Raw genomic sequence first — 27,490 nt, 5'->3', positions numbered from 1 at the left:
TTTTAAACTTTAAAAATAATTTTTTATTCAGAAATTTTGGTTAAAATTACATCAAGTACATATTTGTGAACTCTAATAAAAAGGACTGGATCAATTACCCATAATAAAGCAGCAGCGGTTAAACCAAAAATTACAACCTCTTAGTTGTTAGACCAACTTGTATATAATGCCATAATTTAAATGTTTTTCAAAAAATAAAACAAAGTGCAAAGTGCTTCTTCATTATATATAACACTGAATAATTATGGTGAGAAAGGCATTAGAGTAATAAAAGCTATTATAATACAAGTGCCAATAAATCGCAATGATTTTTGCTAAATACAAAAATACCTTAAAGCTGGTCAGGGTTGTTAGGTGTGCCGCATATATCCCGACGCGCGTTTCAGCGTACTTTCTTCAGGGGATGCTGAGAAGGAATGAAGCTAGGGTTCTTAAATACCCTGTTTGATTTACTAGTGACCGCCCATAACGGGGAACAGCTGCTAGTTCCGATAACGGGATTTTGATGGTGCTTGCATACCATGACATCCATCGTATCGTACATAGTGATGGATGTCATGGTATGCAAGCACCATCAAAATCCCGTTATCGGAACTAGCAGCTGTTCCCCGTTATGGGCGGTCACTAGTAAATCAAACAGGGTATTTAAGAACCCTAGCTTCATTCCTTCTCAGCATCCCCTGAAGAAAGTACGCTGAAACGCGCGTCGGGATATATGCGGCACACCTAACAACCCTGACCAGCTTTAAGGTATTTTTGTATTTAGCAAAAATCATTGCGATTTATTGGCACTTGTATTATAATAGCTTTTATTACTCTAATGCCTTTCTCACTATAATTATTCAGTGTTATATATAATGAAGCACTTTGCACTTTATGTTTTATTTTTTGAAAAACATTTAAATTATGGCATTATATACAAGTTGGTCTAACAACTAAGAGGTTGTAATTTTTGGTTTAATCGCTGCTGCTTTATTATGGGTAATTGATCCAGTCCTTTTTATTAGAGTTCACAAATATGTACTTGATGTAATTTTAACCAAAATTTCTGAATAAAAAATTATTTTTAAAGTTAAAAAAAGTCACCTATTCCTTTTTGAGGTATTTTTTGATTAGCATCACAAGATTGGTAGCATAAAAGGAAGAAAATGCTAAATTAAAGCTAAAAATCAAGGTGTTTGAAGAAATATTTTTCGACTAAAAGTAGACAACAGTCAATATTTCACACATTATCTTTTGGTTGTATTGGTGCAGGTATGACTTTTATTGCATTGTTTCAATGTACATTGTGGGAAATAAAAATTAAAGAAATAAAACACCGAGTTGGACACTTCCAGAACCTACATTCCTCAAAAACGCTCTAAAAATGACTGTAAATTATCCTATGTACAATTCAATAGTAATCTGTATACAAAGGAGATCATATAATTGGAAAGAAACATCTCAGAACCAGAAAGTATTTCTCTACTTTATACTCTGTCCTGGAAAGCTGAATCTAAAACATTTAGGGATGACGGGATTTTCTCTTACAAATCAGTTTGTTCTCAGATAAACATTGTGCATTTATTGCAGCTTATGTATTAAAAACCCCCATGCTGCAACGTTCTAAGGCGATCACTGGGAAGGAGATTCCTGACCGTACTCGTGTACAAACTAGGGTCGTGTGGAAGGGCGTAGCAGTCAGGCGTACATTCACCTACGGGGGAAGAAAGGGATCACTCTAAGAAGTTGGAACAAGTGACGTATAAAAAGGCAGAAGAGGAGTCAGCATGGATCTGTGTGGAGGTCATCAGGATTGTAAACCATCTGGATATCGTACGGCGAGCAGAAATACCAGCTGCTAATGCTCATTTACATACATATTGTATAATTTAATTTTAAGAATAATTTATGCAACGGTTGGTGCTAGCCGGCTTATAAAGGCAATGCTGCTGAGACACAATCTTCTGACAAAGTCTGGACATGCTGGTTTCATTATAAGGTGCTCCAAGATAATCCTCAGCTCTGTGAACAAAGTCCTGGAAAACAGGGGATTAAACATACTTTGTATTAGGAGATTCCCCTTCACTGAAATTGTAGGCTATTATGCAAAGCAAATCTGGATTATAGGTGTCCCCAACTAGACGGCAGCAGCGGCGCTAACCCAGACTATCCAGTTAAAGGGAATCTATCAGCAGCTTTTTACTATGTAATCTGACAGCAGCATAATGTAGCCATAGTCCCCAATTCCAGCGATGTGTCATATACTGGACTACTTGCTGTTATTTTGATAAAAATCACTGTTCTCTCTGCTGCAGATAGCAGTTTTTTTTAATGCTGAGCTTTGTATAATCCCGCCCACAGCACTGATTGGCAGCTTTCTGCCTATGCAGTGTATTCAATAAAGCATCTTAAAATGTTAACCTTTATTATGTATAACTATTTTAAAAAAGAAAAATCTGTCTCTTTTATAAAATCTCTTAGACTGACAAAAGCTCAATAAGCTGTCAGGGCTCCCAGCTTATATATCAATAATGCCTTACAGATCACTCACGGCACTATGCTGTCCCATAGATGGGGGCCTCTGGAAAAGCCACAAATGGTCATACAAAAATAACACAAGAAAATAAAGCACAAAAAAACCCCAGAAAAGAATATAATTAAATTTGCTGTCAAGCACTGGGCAGTGGTCCTAGGTGGCAAAAAAACACAGCAAAAACAACATAATAGACCTAAATAAATATATACATTTTCCACAGGTGCTGACAGCAGTCAGACACATGGGGGTATATAGTACAATACAAGGACTAGAAATGATCTCACCGTGTCCTCTTAGGTCAGGGTATACAGATTATTCCACCAGGATACTGGGTCCAGAGACTTCCTCCAAGTTGATCTGTCCCTAAATATCACTGTTTTCTCTGCTGCAGATCTAGCAGTTTTCTGAATGCTGAGCTTTGTATAATCCCGTTCCACAGCACTGATTGACAGCTTTCTGCCTATGCAATGTACACAGAAAGCTGCCAATCAGTACTTGGGAAGGGGTTATACAGAGCACTAAACACCTTATGTAGTGATAATCTCCTGCTGATAAAATACACAGCCCAATAAGTGACACATCGCCTGGATCCACGGCTCTGTCCTTACATCATGCTGCTCCTCAGATTAAAAAGCAAAAACCTGCTGACAGATCTACTTTTATGATAAACTGCAGTAAGCCCATGGAGCATGTATAAGCTATGAAGCATGTTAGATGTGACAGACCTTCTTTTGAGCCTATGCAAAGTTACCAAATCCAGTTGTAGAATTGATCATTGTAAAAAAACAAATTCAGAGACATGCAATGTGCAATCTTTGTAAACGACTTACTACCGTCAAGAAGACCCTTTTATAAATTGTGCCCTGATGTGTGACCTATTGTAACTCTGAAGCGTGCAGTTTCACAGGATGTGGCATATGCCATAGGGAGACCTAACCAGACTTGTTTAAAGAAAGAAAAACAAAAACCCGTTGTGTTTCAATGAAGTTGTGTCCAACAGATTCCCAAAAGAAAGATGTGCATCTAATTCCAATAAGACTCGAAACGGGACCTGCATCTTTCTCAACAATCGACGGCAATTTCAGTTGAATGTTAGATCTGAGCACCTCTAGACTGTCAGCTGTGCCTTTCATAAAGGGAACCTGTCACCAGGATTTGCCCTTATGAGCTGTGGCCACCACCAGTGAACCCTTAAATGCGGCATTCTCGAATACTGTATATAAGAGCCCAGGCCGCTCTGTAGAACGTAAAAAAAAATCCACCTTTGCTCACCTAGGGTGCAGTCTGGTCCGATGGGAATCTCTGGTCTCTGTTCGGCGCCTTCTCTCTGCTGTGATCGCCATCCTCCTTCTTCTGAGGCCCCTGTGCAAGACGTGCCTTATGTCATCCACAGAGGCCTCCATTATGCTCCTGCTGAGAGCAGATCAAAGTATTGTAGTATGCTTGGCAGGCTGTCTTTGACCTTTCCCTCGTGCCTGCGCATTACAGTAGACTGATCTTCCCTCAGCAGAGCAGATCAAAGTGCACACGCGCAGGACTTCAATGCCGGCCTGTGTGGATGACATAGGACGCATCATCCATATCAAGCTCAGAAGAAGGAGGATAGCGATCGTAGCAGAGAGGAGGTGCTGGACCAAGAGCAGCGACATCCATCAGACCGAACCACCCCCTAGGGGAGTATTATAAAGCTGTTTTTTACATTATACAAAGCAGCCTGGGTATTTATATAGAGTATTCTAAATGCTATATTATTAATTATTATAACGCCATTTATTCCATGGCGCTTTACATGTGAAAAGGGGTGTACAAAATAGAGACAAGTACAATAATCAAACAAAACAAAACACAGACTGGTACAGGAGGAGAGGACCCTGCCCACAAGGACTCAGTCTACAAGGGATGGGTGAGCCTATAGTAGGTGAGAGTAGAGATGGTTGTGTGGTGCTATAGTGGACTGAGGGTTACTGCAGGCTGTAGGCTTGGTGGAAGAGGTGGGTCTTCAGGTTCCTTTTGAAGCTTGTCAAGGTAGGCGAGAGTGATATGTTGTGGCAGAGAATTCCAGAGTATGGATGTACAGGAGAAATCTTGGATGTGGTGGTGGGAAGAGAAAATGAGAGGGGAGTAGAGAAGAATGTGAGGCTCGAAGGTTATGTATGGGTAGGTACCGGGAGACTAGGTCACAGATGTATGGAGGAGACAGGTTGTGGATGGCTTTGTAGGTCATGGTTAGGGTTTTGAACTGCAGTCATTGGGCAATGGCAAGCCAGTGAAGGGATTGGCAGAGAGGGATAGTAGGGGAGTAGCGGGGGGACAGGTGGATTAATTGGACAGCATTGTGTAGAATAGATTGTAGAGCTGCGAGACTAAAGCGGGCTTTATACGCTGCGATATAGTTAATGAATTATCGTCGGGGTCACGTTGTTTGTGACGCACATCCGGCGTCATTAACGATATCGCAGTGTGTAACACTTAAGAGCGATCTAAAACGATCGCAAAAGAGGGCAAAATCGTTTGCCGTGGAGAGGTCGTCCTGAAACAAAAAAGAGAATTTTGTTACTTACCGTAAATTCTTTTTCTTATAGTTCCGACATGGGAGACCCAAACCATGGGTGTATAGCTACTGCCTCCGGAGGACACACAAAGTACTACACTCAAACGTGTAGCTCCTCCCTCCGGGCTATATACACCCCCTGGATGACAATCTACCCAGTTCAGTGCAAAAGCTGAAGGAGGACATCCACCCATAAGTAGAGATAGAGTAAAACTCGGCAAGACCAGAACTCTGTCTACTAACAACAGCCGGTGAAACACACGGAACAAAAAACTGCCAACAGGCAACAGGGAGGGTGCTGGGTCTCCCATGTCGGAACTATAAGAAAAAGAATTTACGGTAAGTAACAAAGAAGGGAATTTTGTTTACTTACCGTAAATTCCTTTTCTTCTAGCTCTAATTGGGAGACCCAGACAATTGGGTGTATAGGCTATGCCTCTGGAGGCAGCACAAAGTATTACACTCAAAAGTGTTAAGCCCCTCCCCTTCTGCCTATACACCCCCCGTGCTCCCACGGGCTCCTCAGTTTTGGTGCAAAAGCAAGAAGGAGGAAAAAGAATTATAAACTGGTTTAAAGTAACATCGATCCGAAGGAATATCGGAGAACTGAAACCATTCAACATGAACTACATGTGTACACAAAAAAACAGGGGCGGGTGCTGGGTCTCCCAATTAGAGCTAGAAGAAAAGGAATTTACGGTAAGTAAACAAAATTCCCTTCTTCTTTGTCGCTCTATTGGGAGACCCAGACAATTGGGATGTCCAAAAGCAATCCCTGGGTGGGTAAAATAATACCTCGTAAGAGAGCCGTAAAACGGCCTTTTCCTACAGGTGCGCAATCGCCGCCTGAAGGACTCGTCTACCTAGACTGGCATCCGCCGAAGCATAGGTATGCAACTGATAGTGTTTCGTGAAAGTGTGCAGGCTCGACCAGGTAGCCGCCTGACACACCTGCTGAGCCGTATCCTGGTGTCTCAAAGCCCAGGACGCACCCACGGCTCTGGTAGAATGGGCCTTCAGCCCTGAGGGAACCGGAAGCCCAGCCGAACGGTGGACTTCGAGAATTGGCTCCTTGATCCACCGAGCCAAGGTTGATTTGGAAGCCTGTGACCCTTTACGCTGGCCAGCGACAAGGACAAAAAGTGCATCCGAGCAGCGCAGGGGCGCCGTACGAGAAATGTAGAGTCTGAGTGCTCTCACCAGATCTAACAAGTGCAAATCCTTTTCACATTGGTGAACTGGATGAGGACAAAAAGAAGGTAAGGAGATATCCTGATTGAGATGAAAGGGGGATACCACCTTAGAGAGAAAGTCCGGAACCGGACGCAGAACCACCTTGTCCTGGTGAACAACCAGGAAAGGGGCTCTGCATGACAGCGCTGCTAGCTCGGACACTCTCCGAAGTGAAGTGACTGCTACTAGAAAAAACCCTTTCTGCGAAAGGCGTGAGAGAGAGAAATATCTCTCATTGTCTCAAATGGTGATTTCTAAAGAACCAGCAGCACCCTGTTCAGAATCCAGGGTTCTAACGTCAGCTTGTAAGAAGGAACGATGTGACAAACCCCCTGCAGGAACGTGCGTACCTGTGGAAGTCTGGCTAGGCGCTTCTGGAAAAAACACAGAGAGCGCTGAGACTTGTCCCTTAAGGGAGTTGAGCGACAAACCCTTTTCCAGTCCAGATTGAAGGAAGGACAGAAAAAATGGGCAAGGCAAAGTGCCAGGGAGAAGAACCCTGAGCAGAGCACCACGACAGGAAAATTTTCCACGTCCTGTGGTAGATCTTGGCGGACGTTGGTTTCCTAGCCTGTCTCATAGTGGCAATGACGTCTTGAGATAATCCTGAAGACGCTAGGATCCAGGACTCAATGGCCACACAGTCAGGTTGAGGGCCACAGAATTGAGATGGAAAAAACGGCCCTTGAGATAACAAGTCTGGTCGGTCTGGTAGTGCCCACGGTTGGCCGACCGTGAGATGCCACAGATCCGGGTACCACGACCTCCTCGGCCAGTCTGGAGCGACGAGGATGATGCGGCGGTAGTCGGCCCTGATCTTGCGTAACACTCTGGGCAACAGTGCCAGCGGAGGAACACATAAGGGAGCTGAAACTGCGACCAATCCTGAACTAAGGCGTCTGCCGCCAGAGCTCTGGGATCTTGAGACCGTGCCATGAACGTCGGTACCTTGTTATTGTGCCGGGACGCCATGAAGTCGACGTCCGGCACCCCCCAGCGGCAACAGATCTCCTGAAACACGCCCGGGTGAAGGGACCATTCCCCTGTGTCCATGCCCTGGCGACTGAGATAATCCGCTTCCCAGTTTTCCACGCTTGGAATGTGAACTGCAGAGATGGTGGAGGCCGTGGCTTCCACCCACATCAAAATCCGCCGGACTTCCTGGGAGGCTTGCCGACTGCGTGTGCCGCCTTGGTGGTTGATGTATGCCACCACTGTGGAATTGTCCGACTGAATTCTGATCTGCTTGCCTTCCAGCCACTGCTGGAAAGCTTTCAGGGCAAGATACCCTGCCCGTATTTCCAGAAAATTGATCTGAAGCGAGGACTCTTGCTGGGTCCACGTACCCTAAGCCCTGTGGTGGAGAAAAACCGCTCCCCACCCTGACAGACTCGCGTCCGTCGTGACTACTTCCCAGGATGGGGGTAGGAAAGATTTCCCCTTCGCTAATGAAGTGGGAATAAGCCACCACCGAAGGGAAGCTTTGGTCGTCTGAGAGAGGGAGACGATCCTGACGAGGGACGTCGGCTTCCTGTCCCATTTGCATAGGATGTCCCATTGAAGGGGACGCAGGTGAAATTGCGCGAAAGGGACTGCCTCCATTGCTGTCACCATCTTCCCCAGGAAGTGCGTGAGGCGCCTCACGGGGTGTGACTGGCCTTGAAGGAGAGATTGTACCCCTTTCCGTAGTGACTGCTGTTTGATCAGCGGAAGCTTCACTATCGCTGAGAGTATGAAACTTCGTGCCAAGATATGTCAGCGATTGGGCCGGTGTCAGATTTGACTTTGGAAAATTGATGATCCACCCGAAACCCTGGAGAGTCTCCAGGGTAGCGTCAAGGCTGCGTTGGCATGCCTCTATAGAGGGTGCCTTGATCAGCAGATCGTCCAAATACTGGATCACCGAGTGACCCAGGGAGTGTAGAAGCGCTACTACAGTAGCCATAACCTTGGTAAAAACCCGTGGGGCTGTTGCCAGGCCGAACGGCAGTGCCACGAATTGCAGGTATTCGTGTCCTATGGCGAAGCGCAAGAAGCGCTGGTGCTCTGGAGCAATCGGTACATGGGGATAAGCATATTTGATATCGATTGATGCAAGGAAATCTCCTTGGGACATTGAGGCGATGACGGAGCGGAGGGATTCCATCCGGAACCGCCTGGTTTTTACCCGTCTGTTGAGCAGTTTCAGGTCCAGGACCGGGCGGAAAGACCCGTCCTTCTTTGAGACCACCAACAAGTTGGAGTAAAAACCGTGGCTCTGTTGCTGAAGAGGAACAGGGATCACCACTCCTTCAGCCGTCAGAGTGCGCCGCGCCTGCAGAGGAGCCTCGGCTCGCTCGGGAGGCGGGGATGACCTGAAGAATCGAGTCGGGGGACGAGAGGTAAACTCTATCTCGTAACCGTGAGACAGAATAACTCTCACCCAGCGGTCTTTTATTTGTGGCAGCCCGGTGTCGCAAAAGCGGGAGAGCCTGCCACCGACCGAGGATGCTACTAGCGGAGGCCGAAAGTCATGAGGAAGCCGCTTTGTTAGCGGCGCCCCCGGTGGTCTGTTTAGGACGTGACTTAGACCGCCATGCATCAGAGCTCCTTTGTCTTTCTGAGACCTTGTGGACGAGGAGAATTGGGACCTGCCCGCGCCCCGAGAGGAGCGAAACCTCGACTGCCCTCTCCTCTGTTGGGATATGTTTGGTTGGGACTGGGGTAAGGATGTATCCTTTCCCTTGGATTGTTTGATGACTTCATCCAGACGCTCGCCAAACAACCTGTCGCCACAAATTGGCAAACTGGTTAAGCGCTTTTTTGGAAGCAGAATCTGCCTTCCATTCCCGTAGCCATAAGGCCCTGCGGAGTACCACCGAATTGGCGGCCGCAACCGCCGTACAGCTCGCAGAGTCCAGGACAGCACTAATAGCGTTGCCGACGTTTGGGAGGTAATGGATGCCACTTGTGGCGCGGCCGTGCATGTGGCTGCTTCAATTTGCGCTTGACCTGCTGAGATAGCTGGTAGCGCCCATACGGCTGCGAATGCTGGGACAAAAGAAGCTCCGATAGCTTCATAGATGGATTTCAACCAGAGCTCCATCTGCCCGTCAGTGGCATCTTTGAGCGAGGCTCCATCTTCCACTGCAAGTAATGATCTAGCCGCCAGTCTGTGAGATTGGAGGGTCCACTCTGAGACACTGAGTCCAACCTTTAACCACGTCAGGTGGAAAAGGACAACGTGTATCCTTAAGGCGCTAAGAAAAAACGCTTATCTGGACAAGCATGGTGATTCTGGACTGCCTCTCTGGAATCAGAATGGTCTAGAAACATACTCGGTGTACGCTTGGGTAACCTGAAGCGGAATTACTCCTGCTGATAATCTGACTCCTCCGCCGGAGGAGCTGAGGGAGAAATATCCAGCATTTGATTGATGGACGCAATGAGATCGTTCACCATGGCGTCCCCGTCTGGAGTATTACGATTGAGAGCGCCCTCAGGATCAGAATCCTGATCAGCTGTCTCCGCATCATCAACCGGAGATTCCCCCCGCTGAGACCCTGAACAACATGATGTCGAGGGAAATTCTAAGCGAGCCCGCTTAGTCGGTCTGGGGCTGGGGTCTAAGTCAGAACCCTCAGCCTGGAATGTATCCCGGGAGGACATTGTTGGTCCAATTGAGGGGGGCCAGGGAACAATGATTCAACAGAGTCCCTTTGCTGAGATACCGGCCTGGACTGCAAGGCTTCTAGTATCTCAGCCATAGTCTCAGAGAGTTTTGCAAACTCCATCCCCGTCACTAAGGACCGTGTCAACAGGTGTCTCCCCCTGGGCCCCTCTTAGCAGATGCTCTGGCTGAAGAAGAGAGTCACAGGGGCCACACATTGCACACAATGAGGGTCAATGGGACCTGCCGGCAGCTGGGTCGTACAAGCGGCGCAGGCAGCCTAATAATCCTGTTTTTTGGCACCCCTGTCTTTGTGGGGCCATGCTATTGTTTTCCCTGATTAACACAAAAGGGTAAATAGCCATAATGAACTGTGCTCATACAGTGTAAAGTATATAGTAATAACACAGAATGTATCAATACACTACAGCACCATGGGGGTAACACCCCAGGTGCTGCTTACCAGCCGCCTAAAGCGGTTGTGAGGCCACCAGAGACCGTGTCTGGGTTTCCCAGGGTTAATCCCTCTCTGCAGCGTCGGAGGAGCTGACAGGAAATGGCTGCGGCGTCCTGACGAGAGGAGGGAGCCGTGGGCGTCTCACACAGTGCACAGTGAGGGGAGTGGAGTATGCAAAGCATGCTCCAGCCCTCATGCTGCTCGTTTGTCCCTCTCTTCCGTGCAGCGTCCCGCCCTTCCCCCCTGCCTGTCAGGGCTGAGGGCGGGAAAAAGGAAGCTAGGCCGCAAGAAAGCCAGGGACTCGAGTATAAGCGTCGCCGCCGTAAAAGCGCGGCCGACGCCGAAGTCCCCGGCGAACTACAAGTCCCAGCCGCGCCGCAGTTTCACATGGCAGCGGCGGTTAGCGCGGTAGCCCCTACATATAAACACACTCAGCGACGCTGAGTGTGTAATGGCACATATAGACCCGGTCAGCGCCGCGGTCCCCGGTGCACTAGCACACCCAGCAAAGCTGAGGTGTTGCCGTGCACGGTCCCTACAGGGATACAGAGTACCTTCAAGATGCAGGGCCATGTCCCTGAACGGAACCCGGCTCCTATCCAGCAGTCTCCACAGGAGTTGTGGATGAAGCACGGTCTCAGTGCCTGGAGACCGATAGGATCCCACTTCACCCAGAGCCCTGAGGGGGATGGGGAAGGAAAGCAGCATGTGGGCTCCAGCCTCCGTACCCGCAATGGATACCTCAACCTTAACAACACCGCCGACAAGAGTGGGGTGAGAAGGGAGCATGCTGGGGGCCCTATATGGGCCCACTTTTCTTCCATCCGACATGGTCAGCAGCTGCTGCTGACTAATCTGTGGAGCTGTGCGTGCATGTCTGCCTCCTTCGCACAAAGCATAAAAACTGAGGAGCCCGTGGGAGCACGGGGGGTGTATAGGCAGAAGGGGAGGGGCTTAACACTTTTGAGTGTAATACTTTGTGCTGCCTCCGGAGGCATAGCCTATACACCCAATTGTCTGGGTCTCCCAATAGAGCGACAAAAATTCTCTTTTTCTTTATCGTTCCTTATGGGAGACCCAAACCATGGGACGTTCCAAAGCAGTCCATGGGTGGGAAATAAACCAAACTGAGAAGTAGGCAAAACCTAACTTCACAAATGGGCGACAGCCGCCTGAAGAATGCGTCTGCCCAAGCTCGCATCTGCCGAAGCATGAGCATGCACTTGGTAGTGCTTCGAAAAAGTGTGCAGACTGGACCACGTGGCAGCCTGACAAACCTGCTGAGCCGTAGCCTGGTGCCTGAAAGCCCAGGAGGCATCGACAGCTCTGGTCGAGTGCGCCTTAATCCCCGGAGGAGGAGGCACCTGAAAACACTGGTAGGCATCGGTGATAGCCGACCTGATCCAACGAGCTAGGGTCGGTTTAGAAGCAGCGAGACCCTTGCGCTGACCAGTGGTTAGCACAAGAAGTGAGGTGCACCGCCTAAAAACGGCGGTGTGTGACACAGATTCGGAGCGCCCGCACCAAATCTAAGGAGTGCAACGCCTTCTCAAAACGATGCACAGGGGCCGGACATAGAGAAGGCAATGAAATGTCCTGGTTAAGGTGGAAAGGAGACACCACCTTAGGGAGAAAGTCCGGAGTCGGACGAAGAACCACCTTGTCTTGGTGAAACACCAAAAAGGGAGATTCCGAAGAGAGCGCAGCCAAATCAGAAACTCTCCTGAGAGAAGTTATGGCTACTAGAAAAACAACTTTCTGTGAAAGTCTAGACAAAGGAACCTCCCTGAGAGGCTCAAAGGGGGGTTTCTGTAAGGCCGTGAGGACCAGATTAAGGTCCCAGGGATCCAAGGGCCGCCGGTAAGGAGGAATGATGTGAGATGCGCCCTGCATGAAGGTGCGCACCTGAGCCAGTCGGGCGATACGCCGCTGGAACAATACCGACAAAGCCGACACCTGTCCCTTGAGGGAATTGAGGGACAGACCTAGCTGTAGACCAGACTGTAGAAAAGACAGGATGGTCGGTAAGGAGAACGGCCAAGGAGCATGGTCGGAAGAGCGACACCAGGACAGGAAAATCCTCCAAGTCCTGTGGTAAATCTTGGCCGAGGAAGACTTCCGAGCCTGAGTCATGGTGGAGATGACCTCAGAGGGAATGCCTGAAGCCGTCAGGATCCAGGACTCAAGAGCCACGCCGTCAATCTGAGAGCCGCAGAATTCTGGCGGAAGAACGGACCTTGAGAGAGAAGGTCTGGGCGGTCCGGGAGATGCCACGGCACCTCTACGGACAGACGGAGCAGGTCTGGGTACCAAGCTCGCCTGGGCCAGTCCGGAGCAATGAGAATGACTTGACGGCCCTCCGTCCTGATCTTGCGCAGAACCCTGGGCAAGAGCGCTAGAGGGGGAAACACATAGGCCAGACGGAACTGAGACCAATCTTGAACCAGTGCGTCTGCTGCGAAGGCTTGAGGATCGTGGGAGCGAGCCACGTAAACCGGAACCTTGTTGTTGTGCCGGGATGCCATTAGATCCACTTCCGGAGTGCCCCACTTGCGGCAGATTGATCTGAACACTGACGGATGCAGGGCCCACTCGCCGCTGTCCACGGTTTGACGGCTGAGATAAATCGGCCTCCCAGTTTTCCACGCCTGGGATGTGGACTGCAGATATGGTGGACTTGGAGTCCTCCGTCCACTGGAGGATTCGATGAACCTCCAACATCGCCAGACGGCTGTGAGTCCCGCCCTGGTGATTGATGTAGGCAACCGCTGTCGCGTTGTCCGACTGAACCCGAATGTGCCTGCCCGCCAACAGGTGGTGAAAGGCTAGGAGAGCTAGAAACACAGCTCTGATCTCCAGCACATTGATCGAGAGGGCTGATTCGGACGGAGTCCAAGTGCCCTGTGCTCGGTGATGGAGAAATACTGCTCCCCAACCGGAGAGGCTGGCATCCGTGGTGAGGATCACCCAGGACGGAGTCAGGAAGGAGCGTCCCTGTGAGAGAGAGAGGGGCCGAAGCCACCACTGAAGGGAGCTCCTGGCCTGTGATGACAGAGCCACCAGCCTGTGCAAGGAAGAGATCCGCTTGTCCCAACAGCGGAGAATGTCCAGCTGCAGGGGACGCAGATGGAACTGGGCAAAGGGAACCGCTTCCATTGACGCCACCATCTGACCCAGCACCTGCATGAGGTGTCTGATGGAATGACGGCGGTGCCTCAGCAGAGAGCGCACCGCCAGACGAAGGGACTGCTGTTTGACTAAGGGCAACTTGACAAGTGCCGGCAGAGTCTCGAATTGCATCCCTAGGTACATAAGTACCTGGGTCGGGGTCAGAGTGGACTTGGGCAGGTTGACAAGCCACCCGAACTGAACTAGCGTGGCGAGAGTGAGAGAGACACTCCGCTGGCAGTGTACACTGGATGAGGCCTTGACTAGAAGGTCGTCCAGGTAAGGAATCACTGCCAACCCCTGGAGGTGCAGGACCGCAACCACTGCTGCCATGACCTTGGTGAACACTCGAGGGGCTATGGCTAAGCCAAAGGGAAGAGCCACGAATTGGAAATGTTCCTCTCCGATTGCAAAGCGTAGCCAACGCTGGTGTGAGACCGCAATAGGCACATGCAGATAGGCATCTCTGATGTCGATGGATGCCAGAAAATCTCCTTGGGTCATTGAGGCAATGACCGATCTCAGAGATTCCATGCGAAAGTGCCGCACCTGAACATGCTTGTTGAGAAGCTTGAGATCCAGGATGGGCCGGAAGGAACCGTCCTTCTTGGGGACTAGAAAGAGGTTTGAGTAGAAACCGCTGAACCGTTCCCGGGCGGGAACCGGAACAATTACCCCGTTGGCCTGCAGGGATGCCACGGCCTGAGAGAAGGCGGCGGCTTTGGAGCAGGGGGGTGTGGACAGAAAAAATCTGTTTGGCGGGCTGGAAGAAAATTCTATCCTGTAGCCGTGGGAGATGATATCCCGCACCCACTGATCGGCGACGTGTTGAAACCACACGTCTCCAAAGTGGGAGAGCCTGCCACCGACCAAGGATGTTGCTGGCGCAGCCAGATAGTCAAGAGGAGGCTGCCTTAGTGGCAGCGGCTCCTCCGGTCTTTTGAGGACGCGGCTTTGCGCGCCAGTTTGATTTACGATCCTTGGCTGCGGTAGTGGACGAGGTCGAGGGCTTAGAGGATGACCAGTTAGAGGAACGAAAGGAACGAAACCTCGATTGGATCCTGCCCTGGACAGGTTTCCTGGCTTTAGTTTGTGGCAAGGAAGTACTCTTCCCGCCAGTAGCTTCCTTAATTATGTCATCCAGCTGTTCCCCAAACAGCCGGGACCCAGCAAAAGGGAGACTCGCAAGGTACTTCTTAGAGGAAGCGTCTGCTTTCAACTCTCGAAGCCACAAGATCCTGCGGATCGCGAGGGAGTTAGCGGAGGCCACCGCCGTGCGGTGAGAAGCCTCCAGGATGGCAGACATGGCGTAGGATGCAAAAGCCGAAGCTTGAGAAGTTAAGGCATCACTCTCAGGAATAGAGTCCCTGGTAAGGGAATGTATCTCCTCCAGGGAGGCAGAGACTGCCTTAAGAGCCCACACTGCCGCAAAAGACGGGGAGAACGAGGCTCCTGCCGCCTCATATACAGACTTGGCCAAAAGGTCAACCTGGCGGTCAGTGGGATCCTTAAGAGAGGTGCCATAAGCCACAGCTACGACTGTGCGGGCTGAGATTCTGGACACCGGAGGGTCTACCTTTGGGGACTGGGCCCATTCCTTAACCACCTCTGGTGGAAAAGGAAAACGGTCATCTGAACTACGCTTCGGAAAACGTTTGTCAGGACAGGCCCTGGGCTTGGTAACAGTGGTCTGAAAGCTGGAGTGGTTAAAAAACATACTCCTAGGTTTCTTAGGTGAGGTAAACTGGTGCATCTCTACCAGAGAGGCTTGTTCCTCTGACTCTGGTGGGTTGAGGTTCAGTACGGAGTTAATGGACGCAATCAAGTCACTAACATCCGCATCACCCTCAGACAAGTCAATGGGGTACATAGAGGTAGCGTCTGAGCCCACAGTAAACGAATCCTCCTCGCCCTGTACCTCGGCACGTGAATCAGAGCCGTGGGAAGAGGAAGGAGAAGGGTCCCTGCGTCTCCGTTTAGGGGGACGGGGTCCTGGGACATGCTCTGAGAGCTCTGCAGAGCTAGGAGCAGCAGAAGCACCCTGAGAAGGGGGCTGATGCATGGTCAGCAGTGTCCGGGACAGCTGCCCCATGGAGTCGGCAAAAGACTGGGAAATAGCTTGTGAAAAGGATGCTACCCAAGCCGGGGGTTCAGCCACCGGGGCTGGAGCAGCCGGAGGGACCCCTGAGGAGGCTCCAGGCTGAGACACAACCATATTAGCACAGGCATCACAATGTGGGTATGTGCTTGGCTCTGGCAGAATGAGCTTACATGCAGTGAATATAGCGTACATGTTTGCAGCCTTGCTCCGGGTGACAGACATGCTGCTGAGGTGGAAGCTCTGCAGCAAGCAAACACTCCTGTAGAATGTCCTGAGAGTGTAATAAAAAGCCCACAACCAGAGGTTGTGGCTTACCAGACCGCTCTCTGTGTGCCCTCCGGATTCCACAGCTCAAAGCCCAAGTGAAGCGTCAGCCCTCCTAAACAGCAGCTGCAGCATCCAGCGCCGTCCAGTGTAAGAACGCTGAGAAAATGGCGCTGGAAGGAGAAGGGGGGCGGGTATTAGGCCAAGAGCGGGAAAACGGAGGGCCAGGGAGAGATGCAGAGAGAGATACAGGGGAGGGAACATCTCCCCAGAGAGGAGTGCCCTCCCCTCTGCTGGCCGAGCGGTGGGCGGCGCCACGCTATGCCTCTGTATGCATGACATGCAGAGAAGCCGAAACCGAAACTAGGCCCAAACTGAAGCCGGGGCCTAGATTTTAAAAAGCGGCCGACGAGCAGGCACCTTCGGCGCGGTTCTCAGGGGAAACCCCCAGAACCGGCCGGAATTTACAGTAACGATAAAACACATACTGTCCCCCTAATAAAAGTACCCGGGACCCCTGAAAAACGTCTCAATACTTAGCTTTTGAGACGCAGGGCCAGTCCCTGAGGGGGGGTGAACGCTCCTTCCAGCAGGAACCAGACAGGGCTGCGGATGGAGACCGGTCTCCTGCAAGCAGAGAGGACCGTGACGGCTCCCACTTCAAACCAGAGCCTCTCAGAGGATGTGAAGGAGCACGGCATGTGAAGGCTCCAGCCTTGTAAAGTCAACCTTAACAGCACCGCCGACAGAGTGGGGTGTGAAGGAACATGCCGGGAGTCCAGACTGGACCCGCTTTTCTTCCAAATCTTGAAAATCAAAATAAAAATGAAAAAAATATCAGAGAATGCAAGTGTGTGTATCCTCCTGAAACACAAAGCATTGAACTGGGTAGATTGTCATCCAGGGGGTGTATATAGCCCGGAGGGAGGAGCTACACGTTTGAGTGTAGTACTTTGTGTGTCCTCCGGAGGCAGTAGCTATACACCCATGGTTTGGGTCTCCCATAAGGAACGATAAAGAAAAATCATTTTCAGGATGTTAGCGATGTTGTTCGTCGTTCCGGCGGCAGCACACATCGCTGTGTGTGGCACCGCAGGAGCGAGGAACCTCTCCTTACCTGCCTCCATCGGCAATGCGGAAGGAAGGAGGTGGCTGGGATGTTTACGTCCCGCTCATCTCCGTCCCTTCGCTTCTATTGGCCGCCTGCCGTGTGACGTCGCTGTGACGCCACACGACCCGCCCCTTTAGGAAGGAGGCGGTTCGCCGGCCAGAGCGACGTCGCAGGACAGGTAAGTGCGTGTGACGGGTATAAGCGAGGTTGTGTGACACGGGCAGCGATATACCCGTGTCGCACAACCGACGGGGGTGGGTACGATTGCTAGCGAGATCGCAGTGTGTAAAGCCCGCTTAAGAGCTCACTGTAGCTGGCCGCAGTTCACAAGGGAAAACCTGGTGACAGGTTCCCTTTAAGATAGATGCAGGTCCTACTGCACTTGAGGATATGGCAAAAATGTATGAGACTGGAATTCCCTTTTAAATCCCTTTTTCCACAGCCGCTCTGGTGTTGCCACCCAGCCTTTGTGAGTGACATCACATTGACATATGGGTGCTGCAGCCATTCATTGGCCTCAGTGATGACTGTGATTTGCTGCAGCAGTCAAGTACACCGACTAACCTCATCGACGCAGCACAGCAAATGGATTGGTGGCAGTGGAGGCAGGGAAATAAGGTTCTCTATTTTATGACCTTTCCCACACCCACAGCCCTTTTTGTTGATCCCACACAACCCCTCTTACCGGCAGTACGGATTTCTTCTAGAGGAATAACGTAGGGTTAGGAATCTGTAGTAAATAAAAGGCTGCAACAAGCTCCCCTGACCGCTGTAGAAGAAACAGAAAATACAAACATGGGGTAACTAACATCTAATCTGATGAGACAGATTCAGCTCACAAGACTCCAATTACAACATGTACACAATACAAATCTTATACTCTTCGTTATTTGTGGGTTTTTGGTTTGATGTAATTAGTCAGTCAATGACATATGAATGGTAATCAGCTGCTTATATTAATTTCCAATACAGCAGATAATACATTACTTAATTATTTAAGGCTGGAGGGGAGGGGGTGACCGAATGCTGACCATGCAAAAGTGTGCAGAACAATAAGATATGCCCCTTATGTCCCATGTTGAAGTCTGAGTTCTCCTAAGGCTAACATTACAAAAAGGGGACTGGTCACAACAATGTTATGCACCTTTGAATTTGCCCTTAATTTGTGGGTTTGCAATGTTTCCATATAGGAACAAAACACCTAAAAAGTCAAAATTGACCCTACTGTGATGAAGTGAAGTTACTTTGATATTTCTTAATTCAATTCCATATTCATATTGCGGACTAGTACCTGAGCAGCATGAAGACGGTGGCCGGCATTAAAAAGATCTCATTGCACGCGATGAACTTGAGAATATTTTGCTGATTTGAATTCAGTTTCTCCAGAAGTGACCTGATAAATGGCATACTGTTGGCTCCTTTGGACTGAATTGGAAAAAATAAAAAAAAAAACACTCATTGCCAAATATATCAGCATTTAACATGTCATCTAAATTATCAACATCTTAAAAGCATTCGTTATGATCAACTCCCTACATTCATAGAAGGAGTACAATAAGTACAATTAGATGTAGCAGAGATCTGAAAGCTAACCCCACAGCTCTCTATGTACATTGTTTGTTGACAGTAAGCTGCTTATCAGAGGAGGAAGTGTGGTTGCTTACAATCCACAAAGTCGTGACAGTTATCTCCTTCATTGTGTGGAAAAAATAACAAATAAAATAAAAATAAGAACACACAGCCTGATAAGAGACATGCCTAAATGCAGTGTCTCAGACCGTACAGCATGATGACCTTAGATTACATAGCAAAAACCTCCTAAGGCTATGTGCGCACTTACCGGATTTTGCCACGGATTTTTTGCGGTTTTGCTGCATGTTTCGCTGCAGAAAATGTTCATAACATCTCTGCAGTGAATCACCAGCAAAACCTATGGGCAAAAAAAATCCTGTGCGCACTATGCGGAATTTGACAGCTGCATGTTTTGCTGCGGGATTCCCGCAGCAAAAACAATTGCATGTCAATTATTTTCCGCACGTCGCTGCGGGATTTCACTACATTGACTCCAATGTTAATCGTGAAATCCCGCAGGGAATAACGCAGGACGCAAATTCTGTGCGGTTCACTGCATTTTCCTGCGTTATTCCCTGCGGTATTTCGCGGTTTACCTCCGGTAATGTACATCACTTGTCTGCGGTTTTGCAGGGAAGTGATGTCATTACAGGAAGAGGAAGCAGAGCAGAAAGTAAACACACACAGATCACAGACATAGATCACAGACATAGATCACAGACATAGATCACAGACATAGATCACAGACATAGATCACAGACATAGATCACAGACATAGATCACAGACATAGATCACAGACATAGATCACAGACATAGATCACAGACATAGATCACAGACATAGATCACAGACACAGGACACAGACACAGATCACAGACACAGGACACAGACACATAGAACACACATAGAAAGAAAACGGAAATATAGAAAACAAAGAACGTGGGCTCCGCCGTATTTTTACCTTCCAGCCGAGGTAAGCACACAGCGGCGGCCCGGTATTCTCAGGCTGGGGAGGGAGAGGGGCAGGGTTAATGTCCCCCGCCTCACTCCCCCTCCCGCAGCCGAGAATATCAGCCGCAGCTGCCCCGGCACTGTCGCATGCATTATGCGGCAGCACCGGCGTGTCCCCGGCTCTTCCTGCCGCCGTGTAGCAGTGGCGGTCAAAGTAATACAAGGGGTTAATGGTGGTGGATCACCGCCATTAACTCCAGGCTTGATCATGGCAGCGTCTATGTGACAGCTGACATGATCAACCCGTAAGTAAAGTGAATAAAACACAGACACCGAAAAATCCTTTATTTTAAATAAAACAAACAAGCCTCGTTCACCATTTTATTAACCCCTCCCGCACCAAAGCTCCGGCGTAATCCACAGCTCCGACGTCCTGCGCTGCTTACATCCAGCCGCGACTGTCACAGACACAGCGCTGAATGAATGCAGCAGACAGCAGAGGTAATTACCGGTCATTTCCCACGGCCGGTAATGTGAACTCACTGCCGACCGTGGGAAATGTAGCGATCTGTCCTCTATCTATCCCTCTATCTACTATCTCAGAATTAAATGACTTTTTTTTTTCAATGTGCTTTATTGCATTGAATGCAATAAAGCACATCCCAACCCGCACGCGGCAAAACCGCGGCAATACCGCGAACAATACCGCGGTAAAACCGCAGCAAACCGCATGCGGTTTTCGGGTGCGGTTTGCCGCGGTTTTTTACCGCGGGTGCAGTAATCTTTGAGAGCATGCGGAATTTTCTCAAGAAAATTCCATTTCCCAGTGCGCACATAGCCTTAGGCTATGTGCGCACTAGACCGTTTTTCCCGCGGATTTACCCGCGGATTTGCCCCGGAAATTTCTTGAGAAATGTCTGCAATCTTTGTGCAGACATTTCCCATGAAATTCAATGAGAAAAAAAATAGCTGTGCGCACTGTGCGGATTTTTCTCAAGAAAATTTCTTGAGAAAATTTTCTCGAGAAACTTTCTTGAGAAAATGTGCATGTCCATTAATTTCCGCAGGTACCTGCGGTATTCCGGGGGTATTCCGCAGGTAGCAATGATGTGCGGTATACCACCGGAATAGCCGCGATTTACCTGCGGTAATGCCCATCGCTGCCTGCGGTTTTGCAGGAAGCGATGTCATTATGCCAGGAAGAGGAGCAGAGGAAACACACGTCACACTCCCTGGACGCCGCACAGAAGCACTTCCGTGCGACCTCCAGGTGCCCGTGCAGTGTGTGTCCTGCTCCGGCCTCGCGGCTGCCTGCACTGCAGTGTCAGTGACTGCCCGCAGTGTCAGCAGCCTGTCACGCGGCAGCGCAGGCAGACACTGACATCCTGCAGTGCTGGGAGCCGCGGGGATGACGATCGCTGCTGTCAGGAGGTGAGATCATTACCTGCTGTGACGATCTCCTGCCTCCTGACGTCAGCGCTGTCACTGCTGTCTAGGGCCGACTCGCGAGCGGCCCGAGACTGTCACTAGCGGTGACGTCACGGGCTCTCGCGATAAGTCAGTGACAGCGCTGACGTCAGCAGTACAGGAGATGATCACAGAAGGTAATGATCTCATCTATGCTCCTGATGGCAGCACTCGTCATCCCCTGCAGTGACCTGAGCTGACCTATTGATGTTAGCTCAGGTCACTGCATTGCTCTCCCAGCCAATGGGGAACATTCTGTTTTTCATTGACTGGGACAGCGACTATGGTATGGATCGCCGTGCCCCCCCCCCCCCCTTATTGGATTACGCCGGACGTGGAATTGATTGTGCTCTTTTCAATAAATTGGTTAAAGAGGGAATGTTTTGGGGAGTGCTTTTTCAAATAAAACTTTTTTTGTTGTCTATTTTTTAATTATTACTGACTGGGTTGGTGATGTCGGGTATCTGATAGACGCCTGACCTCACCAACCCCAGGGCTTGATGCCAGGTGACATTACACATCTGGCATCAACCCCATATATTACCCCGTTTGCCAACGCACCAGGGCGCGGGATGAGCTGGGGCAAAGCGCCAGGATTGGCACGTCTAATGGATGCGCCACTTCTGGGGCGGCTGCGGCCTGCTATTTTTAGGCTGGGGAGTGTCCAATAACAGTGGACCTCCCTAGTCTGAGAATATCAGACCCCAGCTGTCCGCTTTACCTTGGCTGGTGATCCAATATGGGGGGGACCCCACGTTTTTTGTTTTAAATTATTTATATAATTTAAAATAACAGCGTGGGGTGCCCACTGTTTTGGATTATCAGCCAAGGTGAAGCTGCCAGCGGTGGTCTGCAGGCTGCAGCCGTCTGCTTTACCCTAGCTGGCTACAAAAAATGGGGGGACCTCACGTCATTTTTTTTTAATTATTTATTTATTTTATGGCTAAATACAAGGCTAAGCACCCTTTAGGCTACTTTCACACATCCGGCTTGAGCTCTGCGGCTCAATCCGGCTGTGCAAGCTATGCAACGGATGCGGTGAAAACACCGCATCCTTTGCATAGGTTTTTCCTTTGCGGCCAGTCCGGTTTTTGCCGCTTGCGGCATGCTACTGAGCATGCGCAGTGGCAAAAACCGCATGCGGCGGCCGGATGCGGTTATTGCCGCATCGCGCCGCATCCGGCCGCCATAGGCATGTATTGAAAAATGTGCCGCATCGGCCGAATGCGGCGCGATGCGGTTTTTTTTGCCGCACGAAAAAACGTGCCAGGCAACGTTCCATCCGGCCGCCGCATCGGCTACATCTGCCGCATGCGGAAAAAACCGGACGGAACGCAAGCCCATGCGGCACTAATTAAAGTCTATGCAGGAAAATCGCAACCGGCAGCAAAAAAAAACGGTTGCGATTTTCATGCAAAGTGCCGGATTGTGCCGCATAGCAAAAACCGGAGGTGTGAAAGTAGCCTAAGTGCCACATGAAAGTCACTAAAGGGTGCCAGCTTAGAAAATGCAGGGAGGTGGAACATTATATAGGTTTTTCTCATCTATCTATCTATCTATCCATCTATCCCTCTATCTATCTATTCATCTATCTATCTATCCCTCTATCTATCTATCCCTCTATCTATCTATCCCTCTATCTATCTATCTATTCATCTATCTATCTATCCCTCTATCTATCTATCTATTCATCTATCCATCTTTCCCTCTATCCATTATCTGTCTATCGATTATCTTTATTATTTATTGCAGGGACAAACCTGCGGTAAATCCGCGGCAAATCCGCGGCAAAAACGCATGCGGATTTGGTGCGGATTTTTTCCGCAGGTCCGGAAATCTTTCACTGGCAGAAGTTTCTCAAGAAATTTTCTTGAGAAACTTCACATTTCTAGTGCGCACATAGCCTAAGGCTTTGTGCGCACTAGAAATGTGAAGTTTCTCAAGAAAATTTCTTGAGAAACTTCTGGGAGTGGAAGATTTCCGGATCTCCAGTAAAAATCCGCGGCAAATCCGATTTTCCCGCAGGTTGCTGCCTGCGGATTTTGCAGGCTGTACTGCAGAAATCCGCAGGTACCTGCGGAAAAGAATTGACGTGCTCATTTTCTCAAGAAAATCTTCAAGGAAATTTCTAGAGAAAAATCCGCAGCGTGCGCACAGCTATTTTTTTTTTCTCATAGGATTTGCTGTGAAATGTCTGCACAAAGATTGCAGACATTTCTCAAGAAATTTCCGCAGCAAATCCGCGGGTAAAACGGCCTAGTGCGCACATAGCCTAACACATTCCTTTTAAAGAGGACCTGTCACCAGGTCAAAAGCGGTCAGTGCTTGTTCTGGTTTTATTCCTGCTGCTCCAGGAGTATTCCATTGGTTTTTTTTTAATCCGTCATACGGTTCTAGAGATACAGGGTTGTCTAATTAGGGCTCATTTTTATGGTCTTTACTAAGGGGACATTTTTCAGAGGATCCAATAGGGGCTTGCTTTTAGGATGCTGTGCATAATTACCCTGTGATCAAGACACCCCAGATAAAGGCTGTATAAATTAGGTAAAAAATATGGCCAATTTCTCTGGAACCAAATGGCTACTTAAAAAAATAAAAATAAAATAAAAAAAAAAAATCATACTTTAGGGGAGCAGCCGGAATAAAATAGGAAGAAAACTGGCCATTTTTCACTTGGTGACAGGTTTTCCCACAGGTACTGTTATTACCTCAAAGGGCATTAAACAATGTTATGTCCCAGGCCTTTGAGGTGAACAATAGCCATAGGCCCCTTTTCACCCAATGGAGGCCTATTTGTATATGCAGATGTCTTTCATATACAAGTAAACAAGTAACATGCTGCGCTTTTTATTCACCAAACTTCAGAGGAATACTCCCAGTGTATACCGGACATGGACCCACAGGCACAGCCTAAATGCTGCCAGTGTCTTTACTTAGTACCTCAACTAATTATGTCTGTCCACAGCTCTAAAACCAAATCTCAAGATGAGACCATTTCCCTGCTCCACACAATTAGCGGACAGCGGTGACCCCCATCGTAGGGGATGCTGGGACACATCAATAACAGAAGACTGTTACTTACATCCAGAACCTTCTTAGTATATGTTGATGCATGAAGCAACGAAAACAGCAGAACCGGGAATATGCTCACTGAGGAACGGATTAAGGAACATATGTCATTTATTTCAAACATTACTTTATATGTCATTGAGTGAAACAACGGGAGATTTGACAGTTTAATCTACTTTTTGTGGGGTTCAGTGTAATGATAGCATTATCCCCCATATAAACATTATCCTTAGGTCAGGTCCACATCGCAATATGATACTGCACAAAAATACAGCTGCACCTCACTAATCTTGTGTGTGAGGAAAAGATTTGTAAGGAAGGATATTTCACATTATATTTGGGGGGGGGGGATAAGGGGCAGTTACAGAGATTTGCAGTGTTTGGAAGTTACACCGTCTGTAGCGATAACATATCGCCATGATATCCCGTCACCTGTTGTTCGGCAGGCATCAAACTTATTGCACCCCCACCAGTCCTGAGAATAAAAGGTTTCACAGTGATAGGTTTTTCCGAAACAAGGCAGCCTTGACCCTCCGCAGAGCCAGGTTTTCCCCTACACAGGGTACTTTTGACCACCCGGCAGTGCCAGGGTTTTTCAAAGACAGGGTGCTCCTGACCACTCCATTCTGCAGCACTAGGTTTTCCCTACACATCACGCTCCCGACCACCTGGGCAGCGCTGGGTTTTCGCTACACGGCACGCTCCCGACCACCTGGACAACACTGGGTTTTCAGGACATGGCGCGCCACTGACCAACAGGAAAACACTGGGTTTTCAGGACATGGCGCGCTGCCGACCACCTGGGCAGCACTGGGTTTTCAGGACAGGGCGCACTACTGACCACCTGGGCAGCACTGGGTTTTCAGGACATGGCGCGCCACTGACCACCTGGGCAGCACTGGGTTTTCAGGACACGTTCCTGAACACTACTCACCAGCCCTAGGTTTTCCATACAAATGGTGCTGCTGACCACCCAGGTGTATAGCCAGCTAGGAAAAACAATGAAGGACATAAAAGTGCATTAGCAATATGGCACCTTCACTCTCAGGGTTGGTATTGTAGAGAATTCATCATACACTGAAGATTACAACACATCAGGAAAGCCTGGGTGTATCCTACATCATATGATGGTGCAATGTGTCAGTCTTGCTGTACAGGAAGTTTTTTTTTTTTTTTTTGCTGTACTCATTTATCTCAGCCTGAATGTTCTGTACACAATAAATGTAAGCTACATGTGAATCTGTCATCAGAACATAAAAAAATTACACCATCCTAGACGACCCATTAACACTAAGCAGGTGGGTGCAACAAGACCCCCATTAACTCCCAGAACACCCCATCAAAAAGAAGCACAAATGGCACCAAGATCTTCTTTATTGAGGAGTCATGAAGCCGATCAGCTAAACGACTAGGTGGCCTTACAAACAACAATTTTCTCCTTACGTGGGAGTTTGAGGACATCCAGTAGATGCGGGAGGATGGCTGATCTGGCAGAGACTCTCTGGATCCCTCTGATTACTACGGTAGTAAGGGGGGTCCAGAGTTACTTCTTGTAACCTGTATGACAGACTTTGTGAGACCCCTGTATAAGTGATCATGGTGGTCCCAAACAATTTTACATACAACATCTGGCCTGTGGATGAAATTTTGGAAAGACCACTTCCAGGCCTTTATTTATACATGCCTTGTTCAGACATTGCTACATCTTTATTTCCCCGCCTTTACATGAAACCATTATAAAAGGATACTGGTGACAGGGTAGGAATTGACAAAGATGAGTGAATACAGTAGGTAGTGGCAGCTGTCCTCTAACAGAGCCTGGCTCAAGAACGCCCGGCTGAGCTGGAAGTGTGGTAACCTCTGGTGGAGCCGCAGGGCACTGGTGAGAGCATTGGCCAGCAAGGCACGCTGATAAAAACTGGCAGCTTCATGTAAGCTGTGGAGAAAAACACAATCATAGGTGACAAAGCAAGAGCCAGCACAGAAGATCAGCCGATGATAGGCATCATGGACGGATTGTATGAGGAGCTGAATATATACACGACACCTGATCAAATGAAGGTTCTTGAGATAGATAAGACCATAAAGTCCTTCTCAAAGCTGTAGGTATCGCCGAGTGCTTCTTTTTACAATGTTTATAGCCGTGTCACTCCCTTCATAGCCCATTCCCCAAAACTGGCTGTCCAATGGGTAAAGTCTCCTACCAGGGCCATAACCGCTAAATATCCACATCACATACACATCTAATGGGCACGAGACTCGCTTATACACAAATATTCGTAGGTGGATGGAAAGTACAAATCTCACAGTTAACATCAACTGAATGGGACGGGGAACTAAAATCCCTACGACATGTTTCTTCTGCCGAGAACAATAAAATCACCATTTTACCTCCATCACCATCATCTATATCCCCAGCAGCTGCAGAAAATGGGGAGACTGTCCCATAGTGGATACCATCGTTGTATCCGTGATTTATGCTGATTTTTGGCACATGGTATGCTCTTATAGTCAGTCAATTTGGAAGGCGGTATTAGTGGTGCTGATGAATATTTCTATGATCCTCCATTCCTCACACACTACAAGTCAGGTTGCTGGTCTTCTGGATAAAACCATATGGCCCCATCATTTCCCTTTTTTTTTAGCGAGAAACCCTATTTATTGTAGACAAAGCGATAGCATCTATCGCTCACTCAACTGAAAAAGTTGGTAACTGCAGTTGTACTATACAAAAAGATTGCATATAGAAAGAAAGGGTGGTCACAAAAAGCAGCCCACTGTTTTATTAAAGGGATATTCCCATCTCCAAGCTCCTATCGCAATATGTAGTAGGTGTAATAATAATAATAAATAATAAAAAATAATATTAGCAAATACCTCCAATTAGAAATGTAGTATAGTTCTTCTGATTCACTATGTCACTTACCTCATGTGCAGGGCATTACAGCTTAGGTATCCATGGTTATGACCATGAGCAACTAACTGACTATATGCGTAGTCCAACAATGCCCTGAACATGAGGTAAGAGACATAGCTAATCAGAAGAACTAGACTATGTCTGGTGATCTGAGGCGGTGACTGCTTATTTTTTGTGCCCTCAGATGATATATTAATTATACCATTTTTGTGTAGATTCAATGTTTTGGTCTCCTTTTATTGCAACATTGCTGTAACCAAAAAAAACCCTAATTCTGGTGTTTTGATTTTTTGCTGTTCCGCCTTTTACCGATCGGATTAATGTATTTTACATTTTGTTGGATACGGCATTTCTGAACGTGGCGATACCAACTGGGTATATTTTTTGTTTTATGGGACAGAAAGGGGGGGGGGTGATATGAACTTGTGGTTTTTTTTTTCTTCATATTTTTAAAGACTCCTC

General features: G+C 48.5%; 1 protein-coding gene across 2 annotated transcripts in view; it reads right to left on the bottom strand.

Moving 5' to 3' along the window:
• Positions 1-1,170: 1,170 nt before the first annotated feature.
• TMEM33 (transmembrane protein 33) overlaps positions 1,171-27,490 on the bottom strand; it is a 46,828-nt gene continuing 20,508 nt past the window's right edge. The window contains exons 4-8 of one of the 2 annotated variants that reach the window (XM_075333950.1): positions 25,860-26,047; positions 24,125-24,192; positions 18,344-18,477; positions 17,738-17,821; positions 1,171-2,018 (exon numbers count right to left, since the gene is read on the bottom strand). In XM_075333950.1, the coding sequence (XP_075190065.1) occupies positions 1,889-2,018; positions 17,738-17,821; positions 18,344-18,477; positions 24,125-24,192; positions 25,860-26,047 (604 nt within the window). In that variant the 3' untranslated portion in view covers positions 1,171-1,888. The remainder of the gene's footprint in view (positions 2,019-17,737; positions 17,822-18,343; positions 18,478-24,124; positions 24,193-25,859; positions 26,048-27,490) is intronic. The other variant, XM_075333942.1, reaches the window with a different exon arrangement.

The sequence above is a fragment of the Anomaloglossus baeobatrachus genome, chromosome 1 (genome assembly GCF_048569485.1).
Source record: "Anomaloglossus baeobatrachus isolate aAnoBae1 chromosome 1, aAnoBae1.hap1, whole genome shotgun sequence".
Lineage (NCBI taxonomy): Eukaryota > Metazoa > Chordata > Amphibia > Anura > Aromobatidae > Anomaloglossus > Anomaloglossus baeobatrachus.
Note: the sequence above shows the minus strand (reverse complement) of the source record. Positions and strands in the feature narration are given on the sequence as shown.